The sequence below is a fragment of the Malaclemys terrapin genome, chromosome 17, assembly GCF_027887155.1.
Source record: "Malaclemys terrapin pileata isolate rMalTer1 chromosome 17, rMalTer1.hap1, whole genome shotgun sequence".
NCBI classification, from domain to species: Eukaryota; Metazoa; Chordata; order Testudines; family Emydidae; genus Malaclemys; species Malaclemys terrapin.
This window is the reverse complement of record NC_071521.1, coordinates 739,927-758,087: the sequence shown is the minus strand read 5'-3', so window position 1 is coordinate 758,087 and position 18,161 is coordinate 739,927. Positions and strand designations below refer to the sequence as shown.

Genomic DNA, 18,161 nt, shown 5'->3' with positions numbered 1-18,161 from the left:
ATCCAATAGGGGCAAGGAGGGGGCGGAGTTAGGGTGGGGACTTTGGGAATGGGGTTGGAATGGAGATGGAGTCGGGGCAGGGAAAGGGGTGGGGCATGGGCAACCACCGGTGCCAGAGAAAGTTGGCACCTATGCCTGCAAGCTTTCTATACCTCTTTCAGACAAGACACTCTGTGTTTCTGGTGTCTCGGCGAGACACATATACCGCAGAAGTGTTTGCACTGTCACAATCTGAAAGCTTGCACCAGAAAGGCAAGAGATCTCCAACTGAAACTTCTCCTCATGGAGAAATCTCTGCCCAGCATCTGAGAAATCACATTCCTCCATGGCCCAGGCTCCTGATCAACCTGCTAAGAAGGTAGCAAAAAAAGGGATACCACGTTCCTGACTTTGGAGTTGGCCAAGAAAAGGTGCTCCACTCATGAGCAAATGTTCCCGGTACCGACTGCACCAGTCATGTCAATGGCTGAAACAGCGGGCCCCTCCGGCACCGTTGGGACCAAGAAACCGAAAGCTCCCAAGCAACCAAGCTTGTTCACAGGCACCAAGGGGAAAATGAAACCCCATTGAACACGAACAAGCAATCAATATTGAGCACCTCAATAACTCGGATGCTAATGCTGCCACCTAGTGCAGCCATCGTGCACTGCAGTCACACACCAGTGCCGACAAGCAGTTTCCAACATGCAGTACCGTTTCCTACCACACCAATGGTACTGATACTGGGCATGTCACAGCAATTCCTCCACCACAAAGACCTCTCCGTTTAGTTGGTACCGGATCCCCCATCCTCGGCACCGACGGTATCTCGGTACCCACAGCACTTAGTCAACCCAGTTCTCCACCTCAGTCCGCTCCACAATTCTCCAGTGAGAATGAAGAAGGAGATGAGGATGTGGGGCGCTCTCCACCACATTCCTCCCCTGTGGCTCCTCGTACCATGCAAGCCCCTCCGTGTGTGGGCTACCTGACAAACCTTCCGAACAAACCCTGGTACAGGCAACCCTGGCTGCCCACTATGCCCTTCCAACCATAATGGCATTTTTGGAACCCGTGGTCCACATATCTACAACAGGACATACCTGTTGGCCTTCCCACAGCTGACAAACGTCAAGCACCTTTATTGACGCGACAGGGCCTACCTGGCACCTCTGAACAGGGATCTCAGGAGAAGGAGGAAGAATTCTCTGATCAGGACAATTCCCCTGAAGTCCGTTTCTCTTCATCCTCACCAGACAACACTATTATGCCCCCATCTCCCACCAGAGGTGATGATTTTAAACAATTTCAAGACCTGTACAAGAGAGTTGCCACTTCACTGGACATCTTCCTGGAAGAGGTCCAGGAATCGCGACACAAGCTAGTTGACATACTGCACCCATCGACCGCATCAAAAATCGCCCTTCCCATGAATGATGCAATTACAGATCCTGTGAAGTTGCTATGGCAAATGCCTGCAATGATTCCACCTACCTGTAAGAGAGCTGATAAAAAAAATACTACGTGCCCGCAAAGGGCTCTGAATTCCTTTTTTCCCATCCAACACCTAATTCATTGGTGATCGACGCTGTATATTCTGCTGTGACCTTACACTTGAGAATTGCCAACTACGAGGCCTTATTGGCAAAGTATGACCACAATAACTATGCACGTCTCTCTGAATTTACTGCCTTTATTCCAGATGACAAACAAGAACAATATAAATTGCTCATCACAGAAGGTCAACCCATAACCAGAACAGCATTACAAGCTGCCCTTGATTCAGCTGCGAAAGCCATAGCAAATACAATTGTTATGAGACAAGCCTCCTGGCTCCACCTATCTGGATTCCCAAAGTCGGTACAGTTGACCGTGGTGGACTTACTGTTCGAGGGATCCAAACTTTTCATGGACAAAACAGATGAGTCGTCGCACACTCTTAAGGACTTGAGGGCAACATTACGATCTCTGGGCATCCACACACCTAAGATCAAAAGACGACAGGGCAGTTATCAAGCCCATCAACGAGTCCAACCCCCTCCATTTGCACAATGGAATAGATACTACAACCATCAGGGTTGGAAGTAGAAAACCTTGAGGAGACAGCAATCTGCTCCCTCAAATACTATTCTCAACCATCAACTTCCAGACAACAAATTTGAGGCCTTGGTTGAGAACCCCATCTCTTTCAATACTGGAACCATCTACAACTTTCAAAACCTTCAGCGATTGCCTGACCCCATTTTACCCGATCTGGCAGAGTATTACAACAGATAGATGGGTATTAGAAATTATCAAAACTGGCTTCTCCATCCCCCTTACCTCCAGACCCCTTCCCCATCCCTCTTCAGGGACCCTTCTCACGAGTGTCTACTACAGGAGGAGGTAATCCACCTCATGTCTCTAGAAGCAGTAAACCCATACCATCCGAGTACAGAGGGGGAAGCGGTTCTATTCCCACTATTTTCTCACACACACACACACACACACACACACACACACACACACACACACAGGAAGTTGGAGGCCTATCCTCGACCTACGGTGACTCAACAAATTTGTGAAAACACAGCGATTCAAAATGGTCACACTAAGCACCATAATCCCAGCGTTAGAAAGAGGGGACTGGTTCTCAGCCCTTGACCTTCAGGATGCATATTTTCCTATATCTGTCCAATCCCTCACACTGCAAATTCCTGCGATTTGCAATAGGACAGGACCATTTCCAATATAAAGTGGTACCCTCTGGCCTTTCCACTCCGCCTCGGGTATTTTCAAAGGTACTAGCCATAGTAGCTGCCTATCTACAGAGACAACAAAGAGTCTGGTGGCACCTTAAAGACTAACAGATTTATTTGGGCATAAGCTTTCGTGAGTAAAAACCTCACTTCTTCGGATGCCGAAGAAGTGAGGTTTTTACTCACGAAAGCTTATGCCCAAATAAATCTGTTAGTCTTTAAGGTGCCACCAGACTCTTTGTTGTTTTTGTAGATACAGACTAACACGGCTACCCCCTGATACTATCTACAGAGAGGGAATCATGATTTTTTCCCTACCTGAACCACTGTCTGTTGAAAGCACCAACAAGAGAGGCAGCCATAAAGTCCACCGAACGCACAATAACTCTGTTTACCAGGTTAAGCCTTCAGATAAACATGCAAAAATCCACACTGCCTCTGTGTGGCAGCTATGTGCCTTTGGCAATGGTTCATCAAGTACAATGTCCATATTACAGTTTCATACCTATCTGGCTGCTTGAATACCATGGCAGACAACCTAAGCAGAAAGTTTTATCAGAACCACAAGTGGGAGCTCAACACATCAGTAATCCTAGACATTTTCTAATGATAGATCTTTTTGCAACTGCACAAAACACCAAATGCCCCCATTTTTGCACCAGAGCCAGACTCGTTACACACTCTCTGGGCGATGCCTTCCTCATCAAGTAGAATGCTTCTCTACTATATGCCTTCCCTCCCACCCTCCTCCTAGCCCGGGTGCTTCACAAGATCAAACAAGAGAGATCCAGAGTGATCCTAGTAACCCCCACATGGTCATGACAAACATGGTACCCTTACCTTCTCCACATGGCGGTCTGCCCACCATGCACACTGCCGCTTCTACCTTGGCTGCTATTGCAGGAGGCAGGTCGCTTCATGCATCCGAATCCCCAAAGATTCCATCTCAAAGCTTGGTTACTGCATGGCTCTCAGACTCTAAAATGACATGTTCCACAGACATACAAAACATCTTCTTAAATAGTTGTAGGACAACTACCCGACTCACATACCTACGTAAGTGGAGACTATTCGACTCATGGTGCTGACACAAACAGACTGCACCTCTCTCAGCCCCTTTATCTCTCATTCTAGACTACTTGTTGGAACTCAAACGGACAAGCATCTCTATGAGTTCCATATGTGTGCATCTATCAGTCATCACGGCATTCCATCATAAAGTAGATGGATTCTCTACTTTTACATATCCTCTCACTAAATGCTTTCTTAAGAGCCTCCCCAATTCCTACCCGGCAGTTCAGAATCCCACCCCACCATGGGACCTCAACTTAGTCCTCCACGCCCTCTCCGGCCCTCCCTTTGAGCCCATGGTTACAAGCTCCTTGATACATCTTTTGATGAAGGTTGGATTCCTAGTGACCATTACATCTGCCAGAAGGGTGGGAGAACTGGCAGCTCTCATGGCTGACCCACCTTACACAATCTTTTTCAAAGATAAAGAATTCCTCAGACCATATCCCAAGTTCCTACCTAAAGTTGTCTCATCCTTTTCACCTCAACCAACCAATTCACTTACTGACATTTTTTCCTAAACCACATGTGGACAAACAACGGTCCAGATTACACTCCTTGGATGTCCGCAGGACACTAATAGAACAAAATCTTTTCACAAGTTTCCAAAACTGTTCATTTCAATCACCAAATGATCAAAAGGTAACGCCATTTCCAAACAATGTGTATCCAAATGGATATCAGACTGCATAAAACTGTGTTACCTCCTGCATGAATGACAACCGCCTACGGGGATCTGCACACATTCTACCAGAGACCTATCAGCCTCCATAGCGTTTCTTAATAATGTTCCCATCATGGAAATCTGTAGGGCTGCAACCTGGGCCTCTCCACGCGCATTTACCCAGCATTAAGCTTTGCAACAACATGCATCTTCTGCTACTCTGTTTGAACATACTGTACTTTCATCTTCTATGACTTTAACTCCGAAGCTTCCTCTTTCCACTGGAGGGCACTCTGAAGTCACTAAAGTGGAGCACCCACAGGGACATCACTCGAAGAAGAAGAGAACGTTATTCACCTCGTGCAATAACGGAGGTTCTTTGAGATGTGTCCCCCTGTGGGTGTTCCACTACTTTCCCTCTTCCCGTCTGCTTGGGAGTTTTATTACTTTACTCTGCAGTAGAGAAGGAACAGAGTGGTGGTTGGTCACACAGCACCAGTTAACCGCCTGAAGTGACACAAGACAGGGACCATGCGACCCAACCACGCACTGCTATCTTAAATCTCTGGCTATGGGCGCAGGGGCGTACCAACACCTAAAGTGGAGCACCCACAGGGAAACACATCTCGAAGAATCTCCATTACTGCACGAGGTGAGTAACATTCTCATCCTTATTAACATGTTTTCTTATTGTCTCATATTGGCTGGCCGGCCAACCAGCTATTCTCAGAGTCTCTGGGCATCTACTTAACAGCCACACCCATAAATCATCTTGAGCAATTGTGTTAAATTATCCCAGAGGGACAAACTTGCTCTTTTTTCCATTGTTGTCATAATGAGAACCTCACATCCAGGATTTAGTTTCACAGCTGGTTAATTATAAACCTCTAGATTCCAAGTATTGGTAACTACACTTATACTGAAAATATAGTCCTTAAAAAGGCCTGAAATAAATCTTCATCGGCTAGTTCCTGATAAGTAATGATACCAAAGGAATCACCAGTGCATCTTACTCCAAGTGATTGTTTCCAAATGTTTATTAATACTCCTTGGCATATCTGATTACAAAGTCTGATGAGTAGATAACAGGAACCAAATATGCCTGACAAAAACCATCTTGTATTTCTCTGCCATTTTTCTCATTCCTTTCTTTCTTCCACCTCTCTTTGACTACAGGGTTTGATCCTAAATCTACCACACCCTTCAGCTTACCTCTCATATCATAGTACATCAGGCTAGAAGAAGGTCTGTGCTGGAAGCATGCAAAATCTTAAATAATTTATTGAATATTTGCCAAGATAAATGTTTTCACAACTAAACCAGTAGTGACACCTATAGTTAATATTTCTGTTCTAGCCCCTGTTTTCTATCACTCACATGTTTCCAAAACTTTTGCCCATGGACTGATATTTTCTAGCCTTGTCCTATATCCAAAGTTACGTAAGTCTGAGGGGGAAAATAGGTCAACTACTTCCATGTGAATGGGAAATTTGAAAACAGAGAAACAAACCCTATAATTGTAAAAAGATTTCTAACACTCGCCTAAGTGAGATATGCCTTGACTATTTTGACAAACGTTGATTTTAATTTGGCTGAATAATGACATTTTATAGTCACATATAGAGTGCATTGAATAAGGCAAGACTTCTTCACACCCCTGCATCATTCACAGCACAAGTGCATTTTTAAAATGAGGTGAAGGGATGTTTCCTCATTCAGGGCACACATTACGGAGTGTGAATCCCCCGACGCGTCGCCTTTGCTCTACTGACTAATTAGACAACAGACACACACTTCACATACCAGGCTTCCCAGGCTGATAATGTAATAACCAAAATTCTGAAATGAAATGCTTAATGCAATCCATTATATATACAGAAAAAGCTAATTATATATTCAGTAGTTACTGCCCAGAAAATGCGAGCCAATCCCAAACAGATAATTTTTACATTTTAGGAATTGGGGAGGGGGTTTTATTTTTGTTTTTAAAGGAAATTTTACTACTTTTGGTATAAAACATTTGCTCTATCCTGAAATAATCCTACTTCTTCCTACATTGATTATTATAGATGTATAGAATAGTCCAAACATATTTCAAGACTCTCTGGTTTGTAGGAGGGCTTAGCAATATAGTACTTCCACTCTCCTGGTTTTTGGTTCCTATAAATTCAGTGGCAAATGTTTGCCTTTCAGATTATGTAAGAGTATGAAGCACAAAACTTGACTATACCCATAAGAGAATGGGGCAAGTACACTGATTTTTAATTTTTTTTTGTAAAGAAAAATCTCAAAGGTTGAACCCCCATTTTAGTACACTAATTCTTTCATACAAAGTTACCGTATATACTCGATCAAAAGCCGGTTCGTTTATAAGTCGACCCCCCCCCCGAAGATGGATAAGTAAAAATGGAAAATTTTTCTGACCCATTCATAAGCCCACCCTATAATTCAGGGGACGGCAAACTTTGGGTCCCGGGCCATCAGGATAAGCCACTGGTGGGTCGAGATGGTTTGTTTACCTTGAGTGTCCGCAGGGACGGAGGTAAACCTAAATAAACAAAGTGTCCAGCGTGCTGGGACGGCAACTGGTGGGGTAATTCTGCTGGGGGGGAGAAGCTGGGGGTCAGGGGAGTAACCCCTGTGCCCACCCCCCACATGACCCCACCCCTAGCCTGTGACCTCCACACTCTCTCCATCCCATCCCTTCCCACCTTATCTGGGGAGGGCCAGGGGAGGATGTCTCTGGCCTGGCTGGAGCTGCTCCGGCAGGCTGGGCAGCGTGGCCGCAGCCTGCTCTGGTGGGCCAGACCGGGCGGTGCAGCCGCAGCATGTTCCAGCGGTCTGGGCCGGGTGGCATGGCCAGGCGGCACGGCCACAGCCTGCTCTGGGGGTTGGGACGGGGCTGGGCGGCATGGCTGCAGCCTGTTCTGGGGGGCAGGGCTGAGCGGTACGGTTGCAACCTGCCAGCCCCGGGACTGCAGCTGCTTCGGAGGCTGGGGGGAGAGCAGCGTGGCCAGAAGCAGAGGGACTCTGGCCCCGCCTCTTCCCTTCTGTCTCTGCTGGCTGTGCTGCCTCTCCTTGCTCCCTCTGTTGGGGGGAGGGGCTGTGTCCCACCTCTCCCTCTCTAAACCCGTTCATAAGCCGACCCCCTTCTCTGGTGCTTCCCTTTTTTACTAAAAAAATTCGGCTTATGAACGAGTATATATATTTAGCTGAGTAAACAGTTCCATTCACAGTCTCTAGGACAAATGTAACAAAACAGAAATATCTGAAGTTATTATTTCTTTTGTTTATTGTAGTGCCCATGATATGCTGGGCACTTTCCAGATATGCAAGACGAGGCGGTCCCTGCCCCAAGGAACTGATAATCTACGATAGACAGAGAGGTCAGGAAAGGTCAATAACAAAAGGGAAATATTGTACAAATCAGCATGATCCACTGTAGGGAACACCATCTAAAAGCAGAGAGAGTAATGGCCTTGCACATGTTTTGGGAAATTGAAGAATATATGAGGCCACATGAAAAGATATGGAGGAGATTATTCAAGAAGATGACTGATGGGTAGGAAAGGGTGACATTGGTGGCAGCGTGGAAGGGGAAGAGTATCAGGTGAAGCACAACAAGTAAATGTAAGTAGGAAGGAGCAGATTCATGGAGAATCTTGAAAGTGGTGGCTATTATTTAAATCTCATGCAATGGCAGATGGAAACACAGTGGAGAGAATCAAAGAGGGGAATGATAATCAAAGCAACAGACCAGGAACATAAGAACAGCCAGACTGGGTCAGGAAGATGACTAGTAACTCTTAAGTTAAATTTTTTTTTTCAGTGAAAAAAACTTGATGAATGTATTAGGCTCAGAGTATTTTTAATATTTTTTTTTCCAAATCTGGCTTTTCTGAAGTGTCTGGGATACACTTGATGTGGATTCATCTTAGGTACCCAACCCGTGACCTTAAAAAAAAATTAGACGAATTAAAAATGACATAATTTTAAAATAGTATTATTTTAAATACTTTATTCATTATCTGTAATGTAGTCATGGCTTTTCCAGTGTGCGGTAGATCCATTGCTAAAATTGTGGATTGATTGTGAATTGTTATTTAAACATAGTACAGAAGGTTTCCTCAGGTCAAATGATAATATTCAAGGGCCTGATCCTGTTTTTCATTTTTTATTTGATCAGGTTTCACTAATGCAAAAAGTCCAGTTTGCTTCACTGGTACTTATGTGATTAAAAATCCCTAATGCGAATATTTTCTAGGATCAAGCATGAAATTTATGTTTGCCTCATGCCCCTCAAGTGTGCATTCCTTGAGACTAGAGGTAAAATTAGATTGTGGGCAGACGTTGATGGACTCTTCATAATGATTAAAATGTGCCCTTTGGCCAGGGTAGAAACTAGGATTTGGACGCATTTTGATGCGATCCCTATACCTGTCAAGATGTGCCCACTTCAGACTGGAGGAAGGCACATTTTGATGGGTTCCCTATACTAGTCAAAATGTACCTTCTGTAGACCTCATTGTATATTACCCTGCCCTCATGCCATACAGTGAATGTTCAGATAAAGATAAATCACAGTGTAGGCAAAAGAACTTGGGATCTGAATGATAGGACATTCCTGCAGGTCAACTCCTGTCTGCAACAGATTCAATCTTGCATATTATTGCAGGAACTCAGCGCTGCTTCAGTGTACTTGGGAAAGTGAAACACTCACTGAAACGAAGGACAAAGTTTGGATAAAGGCAGGAGCCTCACGGAGACTTCAGTTGCCAAGTACACCTGTGCACACACCCTGCATTTACTCACTTCAGAGTATGTGATGTTCAGAGACGTTTACATATGCTCAATAACAAAACGGGTATGTTTGGATGGATAGCAGATTTTCACGTGACACCTCCTCACCTACTCCCTCTTGTTGCTGGACCAGGAGAAGCAGAGTTGCACTAGTTTAGTTTAATGTGTGGTTTTAAGACAGGTTAGTTAAACCAGCTTGAAAGATTGTATGGACATTCTTGATTTAAAATGAAATAAGAAACTCAGAATATCGTAGAACATATTCCAGTTTTTATTTAATTTGGAAATATGCCCATACTGATCAACCCCAGCTTCAGAAATTGTTTCTTGCAGACAAAATTTTCCATAAAAATATACCTTAAATGGGTAAATAGAATTTAATCTAGCCTTTTATGTAAAATAAATTTAGCTAAATTATTCTGTAAATCAGAATGTTTATATAGCAAGATTAGATGATACACAATATTGAAGTAAAGAGGGAGTCATGTCATTTCAAAGTTAATGTGATCCATATTGGGTGAGCTATTAACTATTCAGAACTGTGAAATAATTGACTATATACTCCCAAAGATTAAAATATAATCTTTAAAACTCCCAAAAGATTAAAATATAATGTTATTAAAATGCTTAAAAGAAAAAATGCCTATGCTACCTCTAGGGTATGAAGATTTGGTATTAGGGCTCTGATCCAGTAAAGAACATAAGTACAAGTTTAACTTTGTGATGAGCAGTCCCAAGTAGGTGCAAAGCAGGGAAACTTAAACAATGGGTCCGCTCACATCCTTGAAACTAAGCACATACATAACTGTTTGCAGGACTGAGACTTCAAGAAGTGAGTTTACATTATGTACCCTTGTGAAATATACTAGTGTATTAAAATTTGCATTCAAAGTATCCGTATATGACATTTTGTGGAATTACAGAATGTCATTAGATAAATAAGAAATGAAATATATGACGTATGCCCAGCTTAATTTAGAAAGCAAAATGTTAAGCCATCATTTCCGAAATCTGTGAGTAAGGGATATTGTGATCCTCTAAGGAAGAAGAAATTAACTTCCCTTTGCCTAAAATAAGATGTTGTTTCTGATGTTTTAGAAAGCTGTTGCCGTCACATTCTTTGCTGTGATTGCCACTGCTGATACTGCTAACACTACTCATATCACTGTTTCCCTACATTTGTTAAATGTAAAATATCTTTTGTTCTCACACTAAGTTTTTTGTGAAATCAGAAACAGATTTTGAAAGGAATTCCTTCATTATAATTGATTTCAGCTACAAAAATGGTAAAATTCTATAATGGTGGCATATTTGTACATCAGTGAAATTTGCCATCTAGGAAGTGATGAGGTTTTGCACTGGATTGAATTAGGTCTTGGTCCCTCCAGGTAGACAGAAGGATTCATGCAGAGCCCTAAGAATTCCATGTTTCTCTGTACAACAGTCCATAGGCATGAATTGCAATGTAGGATCAGGGCTTTAGTGAATATTCATAAAACTCTCATGCCTTTTAATGTGAAAAGGGAAAAGAGGTGATTTCAGAAAACTGTTGCAGCCTTTCTGTTTGTGTTCACCATTTTTTTTTGTTATCTCACTGACAACTGGTGTTCAATCATGTGTAGTTTTTCATTACTCATATTCAACTTGTGTATGCACCATTCTTAACTTGCTTAGGCCTTGATCCTTCAATTTAAAGTGCACATGTTTGGGCTATAGAGTAACTTCTCCAGAAATGTAGAGACACCACACTTCCCATGCAGTCTGGTGTATCTGTGAGGTACTTCCTGCTTGGGAGTAGGAACAAAGGAACCTAGGTCAGGGCAGTCACAGGTTACATTGAGAGGGTAGTGAGAAGTTTTGTTACCTTATTTCAGTACATAGTTTCCATTCTTAATAAAGGGTTTATCTTGAAACCTGTGTGCTTGCGATAAGATACTACAGGTTTGAATGCTGCAGCCACACAGAGCCCCACTGACTTAACTGTGCTTCTCCTGCTTCAGTGAAGCAGGCCACACGTGTTATTCATTGCAGGATCGGAGTCTTGATCACTATGACCAGTCTCCTGGCATTGTAAAAATATTAGTTGTAAAGTCCTTTATTAAGCTTTCTGAAACAAGAAGTGGAATATTGTGAGGGAGCTATCCATTTTTGATCTAGTATATTACACATTTATGTCTCCATAGTTTAGGGTAGGGGTTCCCAAACCGGGGGTCGGGACCCTTCAGGAGGTTGCGAGGTTATTACATGGGGGGTCGCAAGCTGTCAGCCTCCACCCCATACCCCACTTTGCATCCAGCATTTATAATGGTGTTAAATATATAAAAACGTGTTTTTAATTTATAAGGGGGGTCACACTCAGAGGCTTGCTATGTGAAAGGGGTCACCAGCAGGGCTGACAAGGGGGGGGAGCCAGTACAAATTATCGGGGCCCGGCGGTCCGGAAGGGGGCCCGGCTTCTCCCCCCCCACCCCCGTCAGCCCTCTTTAGTTGGTCTGCCCTTGCGGGGGGCCCAAAATTTTTCACTGGGGCCCGAACCCGCTTTCAGTGGCCCTGGTCACCAGTACAAAAGTTTGAGAACCACTGGTTTAGGATGTCAGACTGTTATTCTCACCTGTTTTGCCGTACTCTGTAACTTGCCAAGATTTTGTAGCAAATAGTAAGATTAACCATAAATATAATTTATTTTAAGACTTTTTCTTCCAAGGTTTTAGCAACTCTGTTAACATTTATAGACATGCTTTTATTGAGACACTGATGAAATGGTGTATCTTGCATATATATCGAGAGCCTTTCTTAGTATTAGTTATTTTAAGTTTCAAAATCAAGAGCATATAATATTCTGTAAATTAGGAAAGAATGTTAATGTCTGGATTATAACATCTTACATATTTCCCTTAAAAATTTAACACAGCTCATGTTAGTGTCAACATTTTATCATTTACATAAAAATGTATATAAAAGATGATATACTGACAAAATATGTATAAATAATACTAAAGATCTGTCTATAGCTTCAGAGGGTGAAACTGTACTTTTATTTTAATGTGCAAAAAAATGGTTTGTTTGTTTTAAATCTAACCAAATCTCCTTGTAGTATGCTTTTCTGTCTTCTGGGTGACACTATCTCTTGAGTTTGTATTTACTATTTATCTTTCTCTTCTCTTTAGCTTCTGAATCGCAAAGACAAGACCACCTTTGAGAAGTTAGACTACTTAATGTCTAAGGAAGATAATTATAAGAGGACACGAGAGTACATCAGAAGCTTAAAGATGGTCCCTACTATTCCCTATTTAGGTAGGTGTGAAAACAGGCTTGTGGTATCTGTGGAAATATATTCAGTTTTGAATAAGAAGTCTTTGCTGTTTCTGACTGACAAATAGCCAACTGGAACTGGTGTACTTGAAGCAAACCACATATTGAACATGTGGTTCACTTAGTTTGTTGTTCAGGAAAATTAAAGGTAGTGAAGGATTTTAAGGTGTAATAATGTCTAAGATCACTGTGAACTTGGAGAGCTTTCATCTTCACATTAAATCGGAAAACATAATTACATCAGTGTTTAATGTGGATCATAGCTTTTTTTAATTTACAAGAGGATTGGATTCTCTGTGAGCTGAGGGGTGAAAACATTATTTTACTGGACCAACTTTTGTTAGTGAAAGAGACAAGCTTTCAAGTTATTCAGAGCTCTTCCGGTCTGTAAGATACTCAGAGCATTACAGCTAAATATAAGATGGAACAGATTGTTTAGCATAAGTAGTTAACACAAATTCTAAAGGACATTCAAGGTAAAGTGGCCCGTTAACACCCCTGCAGTTAAAAAAACGGGGAGGTTAGGGGGTGTGGCAAAGCTCCTTCTCCGCCTCAGTGGGTTCTGTGCTTCCTCTTAGCTGTGGGCTGGGAGATTTCACTCTCCCTGGGAATTTATCCACACTCCCTGGGTTTACAGCCCCCACCTTGTCTGGCAGGGGTTCCTCCCAGCCTCCCTGCCAGGGGAGGGAGAGCAGAGCCGAGCCTCTTAGTCTCTGGTAGCTCCTCCAGGCGTAGTGAAAAAAGTTTTTCCTAATATCCGACCTAAATCTCCCCCACTGCAACTTGAGACCATTACTCCTTGTTCTGTCATCTGCTACCACTGAGAACAGTCTAGATCCATCCTCTTTGGAACCCCCTTTCAGATAGTTAAAAGCAGCTATCAAATCCCCCCTCATTCTTTTCTTCTGCAGACTAAATAATCCCAGTTCCCTCAGCCTCTCCTCATAAATCATGTGCCTCCTAATAATTTTTGTTGCCTTCCACTGGACTCTTTCCAATTTTTCCACATCCTTCTTGTAATGTGGAGCCCAAAACTGGACACAGGACTCCAGATGATACCTCACCAATGCCGAATAGAGGGGAACGATCACGTCCCTCAGTCTGCTGGCAATGCTCCTACTTATACAACGCAAAATGCCGTTAGCCTTCTTGGCAACAAGGGCACATTGTCAACTCATATCCAGCTTCTCGTCCACTGTAACCCCTAGGTCCTTTTCTGCAAAACTACTGCTTAGCCAGTCAGTCCCCAGTCTGTAGCAGTGCATGAGATTCTTCCGTCCTAAGTGCAGGACTCTGCACTTGTCCTTGTTGAACCTCATCAGATTTCTTTTGACCCAATCTTCTAATTTGTCTAGGTCCCTCTGTATCTTGTCCCTACCCTCCAGCATATCTACCACTCATCCCAGTTTAGTGTCATCTGCAAACTTGCTGAGAGTGCAGTACACGCCATCTTCCAGATCATTAATGAAGATATTGAACAAAACCAGCCCCTGGATTGACCCTTGGGGCACTCCGCTTGAAACCGGCTGCCAACTAGACATGGAACCATTGATCACTACCCATTGAGCCCAACGATCTAGCCAGCTTTCTATCATAGAATCATAGACTTTAAGGTCAGAAGGAACCATTATGATCGTCTAGACTGACCTCCTGCACAACGCAGGCCACAGAATCTCACCCACCCACTCCTGCAATAAACCCCTAACCTATGTCTGAGTTATTGAAGTCCTCAAATCATGGTTTAAAGACTTCAAGGTGCAGAGAATCCTCCAGCAAGTGATCTGTGCCCCACACTGCAGAGGAAGGTGAAAACCCTCCAGGGCCTCTGCCAATCTGCCCTGGAAGAAAATTCCTTCCCGACCCCAAATATGGCGATCAGCAAAACCCCGAACATGTGGGCAAGACTCACCAGCCAGACACCCAGGAAAGAATTCTCTGTAGTAACTCAGATCCCAGCCCATCTAACACCCCATCACAGGCCATAGGGCATATTTACCACTAATAATCAAAGACCAATTAATTGCCAAAATTAGGCTATCCCATGTTACCATCCCCTCCATAAACTTATCAAGCTCAGTCTTGAAGCCAGATATGTCTTTTGCCCCCACTGCTCCCCTTGGAAGGCTGTTCCAGAACTTCACTCTTCTGATGGTTAGAAACCTTCATCTAATTTTAAGCCTAAACTTCCTGATGGCCAGTTTATATCCATTTGTTCTTGTGTCCACATTGGTACTGAGCTTAAATAATTCCTCTCCCTCCCTGGTATTTATCCCTCTGATATGTTTATAGAGAGCAATCATATCTCCCCTTAGCCTTCTTTTGGTTCGGCTAAACAAGCCAAGCTGTTTGAGTCTCCTTTCATAAGACAGGTTTTCCATTCCTCGGATCATCCTAGTAGCCCTTTTCTGTACCTGTTCCAGTTTGAATTCATCCTTCTTAAACATGGGAGACCAGAACTGCACACAATATTCCAGATGAGGTCTCACCAGTGCCTTTTATAATGGTACTAACACCTCCTTATCTCTACTGGAAATACCTCGCCTAATGCATCCGAAGACCGCATTCCCTTTTTTCACAGCCATATCACATTGGCGGCTCATAGTCATCCTGTGATCAACCAATACTCCGAGGTCCTTCTCCTCCTCTGTTTTGCTACAGCTAAGCTGTGTGACAACTCCCTGACATCATAACTTGTCTGCCTTGCCAGCAAATTCTTCAGAACTCTGCCAGTCCGAATCTTGCCTTGAAAGTAACGAACAGTAAACCACAGTTTTACAGTGCAGCTCATTAATTGAACTGTGGTTTGACAAACACTCATATTTCAATCATAGAACTGATACAGTTTATCGTAAAAATAAAATAAGTTTATTTAACAAAATACATTGGATTAAGTGACACCAAATATAAGGAATAAAGACAGAAATGGTTACAAGCACGTGCTTCCAAGACTAAAAATTAACAAGCAAATTGCAATCTTTGCTTAAACGTATTTCTCACCTAGATTTAGTTTTCAGAGACTTCAGCCCCCTTGAAATCAAGAGCTCTGGCCACTTGATCCCCCATGTTGTGGGTCCCAAAATAGCTTTCTGTTTCTGCTCATATTTCCCAAATTTCATTGACCCTGTTATAAGAGTCAGAAAGGCTTCCTGCTGTTCCTCTCTTCCTGTTGACTTCCCATCCCCTGATTTGTATGTAAATAGGCTTCCATTGTTTTGATTCAGTAATGCTTAATTTATATTTCAGACAGGTAGATAGTTGCCTTCCTTCCTAACTGAGAGAGAACGTGTTTCTTCCTGTGTTTGGTTTCAGACTTTAAAGCATAATATCACTGCGTATCCACAATTCCTCACACAGTGCTAATGCAGACATTTCACAATGATATTAATCAATGTGTTGCAGGCTTTCCTAAAAGAGTTTGCGTGATACAGTTTGATAATACAGTAATATTGTATATAATCAGTTGATTCAATTGCTTATCATTAGAGGTTCAGAACCCCTGTTTTTATAGCCCAGCAAACCTTTGAAATGTATTCTTTGAAAAGTAAGCCCAGACCAAGTTTCTCTCTCCTGTGGGGGTGTAGATGCACTGCTGTCTGCGCAGTGACCCTGGTCAAGAGGCAGGAAGACTTCCTTGGAGTGCATTCTCCATCCCCATTGAGATTATATTCATCTTTCCCCGCTTGATCTCCTGATGGCTTTGTTTACCTTGCATGTAAATGTGCTTTTCTTTGTCTTTGGTCACATCTTGCCTAATTTACATCAGAGACTCATTCAAGCAGATGGAACCACATTCCTTTGTCTGGAACAGCCGTGGCTTAGGCCCTGCTTACCAAATACATTATTAAAAACATAATTCTAGCACTTATTTATAACACCTGGTATACACCCCATACATACACCACACAGTGATTTTTTTGGGGGCCAGGGTGTTACCAGTTTGTGTATGATTGATTACATGGCATGTTTTAGATACAGTTTATGACAACAATGTGTTAGGTGTAGTGAGTATGTCTGGCCTGATACAAGCTGCTATCACAGAGTAGTGAACACTAATGGGCCTGTGATTCACAGACATCCAGCATGGAAATTTTCAGGTTAAAGTATGGCAAAGTTGTAAGCTGCTGAAAACAGTGCATTATAAAGGAATATAAGGACACTTAACAACAGATGACATTGCCAGCTCTACTTATTATGAGAAGACTTTGCATTTCTATAGTGTCTTTCATCCAAAGACCTCAAATTGCATGACAAACATTAATGAAATTAGCCTCATAACTCCCTATGAAGTAAGTATGATTGTCTCACTTTATGATGAAGAAACTGAGGCATAAAAATTTGAAATTATTTACTAAAGGTCAGACAGAAAGTAGTGACAGAATTAAAAGTAGAACTCAGCCTGATTCCCAGTCTTGTGCTTTAGCCACTTCCCCATTCTTTATATACTGTACGTTGACATGATTTCAGTTCCAATTAAACTTCAGAGTAGTGCTTTTGACCTTCTAACCACAGGAGTTTAGGGGCATAACAAATTATTATTCTAGATGAGATTTAAGTTAGCTAGGTCTTTGAAGACATGGATAATTGTTAGTGGGAATGTTTCATTGAAATTGTTTTATTTAAAGAAGAAAGTTTACATAATTGCTATACAAGCAAATTTGTAGGAATGCATTTCTGTAATACATTTATCTCATTTCTCCTGCCAGTTTTCTTCTTAACTCTTTATATCTTCATCCTTCCCTCTTGATATTGGAGTGAAAAACAGCCTTAACTTTGAATTTCAGGCTTCTGGTTGTTTGTGTCACAATCTTAATGGTAAAATGTTATTTAACCAGATTGGTGGCTATTAATTTCTCTTTTTATAGGGCTGTAAAGCGATTAAAAAATTAATTTAAAAAGTTAATAGTGATTAATCGCGCAATTAAGTGCGCTGTTAAACAACAATAGAATACCATTTATTTTAAATATTTTTGGACGGTTACTACATTTTCAAATATATTAATTTCAATTATAACACAGAATACAAAGTATTCTGCAAGTAAATATCTTGCAACACCAGCTACAACAGTGCTCACTTTATATTTATTTTTATTACAAATATTTGCACTGTAAAAAACAAAAAAAAATTTTTCAATTCACCTCATACACTTATTGTAGTGCAATCCCTTTATCATGAAAGTTGAACTTACAAATGTAGAATTATGTAAAAAAAAAAACAAAAAACCTGCATTAAAAAATAAAAGAATGTAAAATTTTAGAGCCTACAAGTCCACTCAGTCTTACTTCTTGGTCAGCCAATCACTCAGACAAGCAAGGTTAGTTACAATTTGCAGGAGATAATGCTGCCGGCTTCTTGTTTACAATGTCACCTGAAACTGAGAACAGGCGTTCGCATGGCACTGTTGTAGCAAGATATTTACGTGCCAGATGCGCTAAAGATTCATATGTCCCTTCATGCTTCAGCCACCATTTCGGAAGACATGCTTCCATGCTGATGATGGGTTTTGCTTGATAACGATCTGAAGCAGCGTGGACTGACGCATGTTCATTTTCATCTTTTGAGTCAGATGCCACCCACAGAAGGTTGATTTTCTTTTTTG

At 42.1% G+C, this 18,161-nt stretch overlaps 1 protein-coding gene across 13 annotated transcripts in view; it reads left to right on the top strand.

Moving 5' to 3' along the window:
- RALGPS1 (Ral GEF with PH domain and SH3 binding motif 1) overlaps positions 1 to 18,161 on the top strand; it is a 377,097-nt gene that overhangs the window by 151,667 nt on the left and 207,269 nt on the right. For all 13 annotated transcript variants that reach the window (XM_054007752.1, XM_054007749.1, XM_054007751.1 and 10 more), the window contains one exon: positions 12,420 to 12,546. In XM_054007752.1, the coding sequence (XP_053863727.1) occupies positions 12,420 to 12,546 (127 nt within the window). The remainder of the gene's footprint in view (positions 1 to 12,419; positions 12,547 to 18,161) is intronic.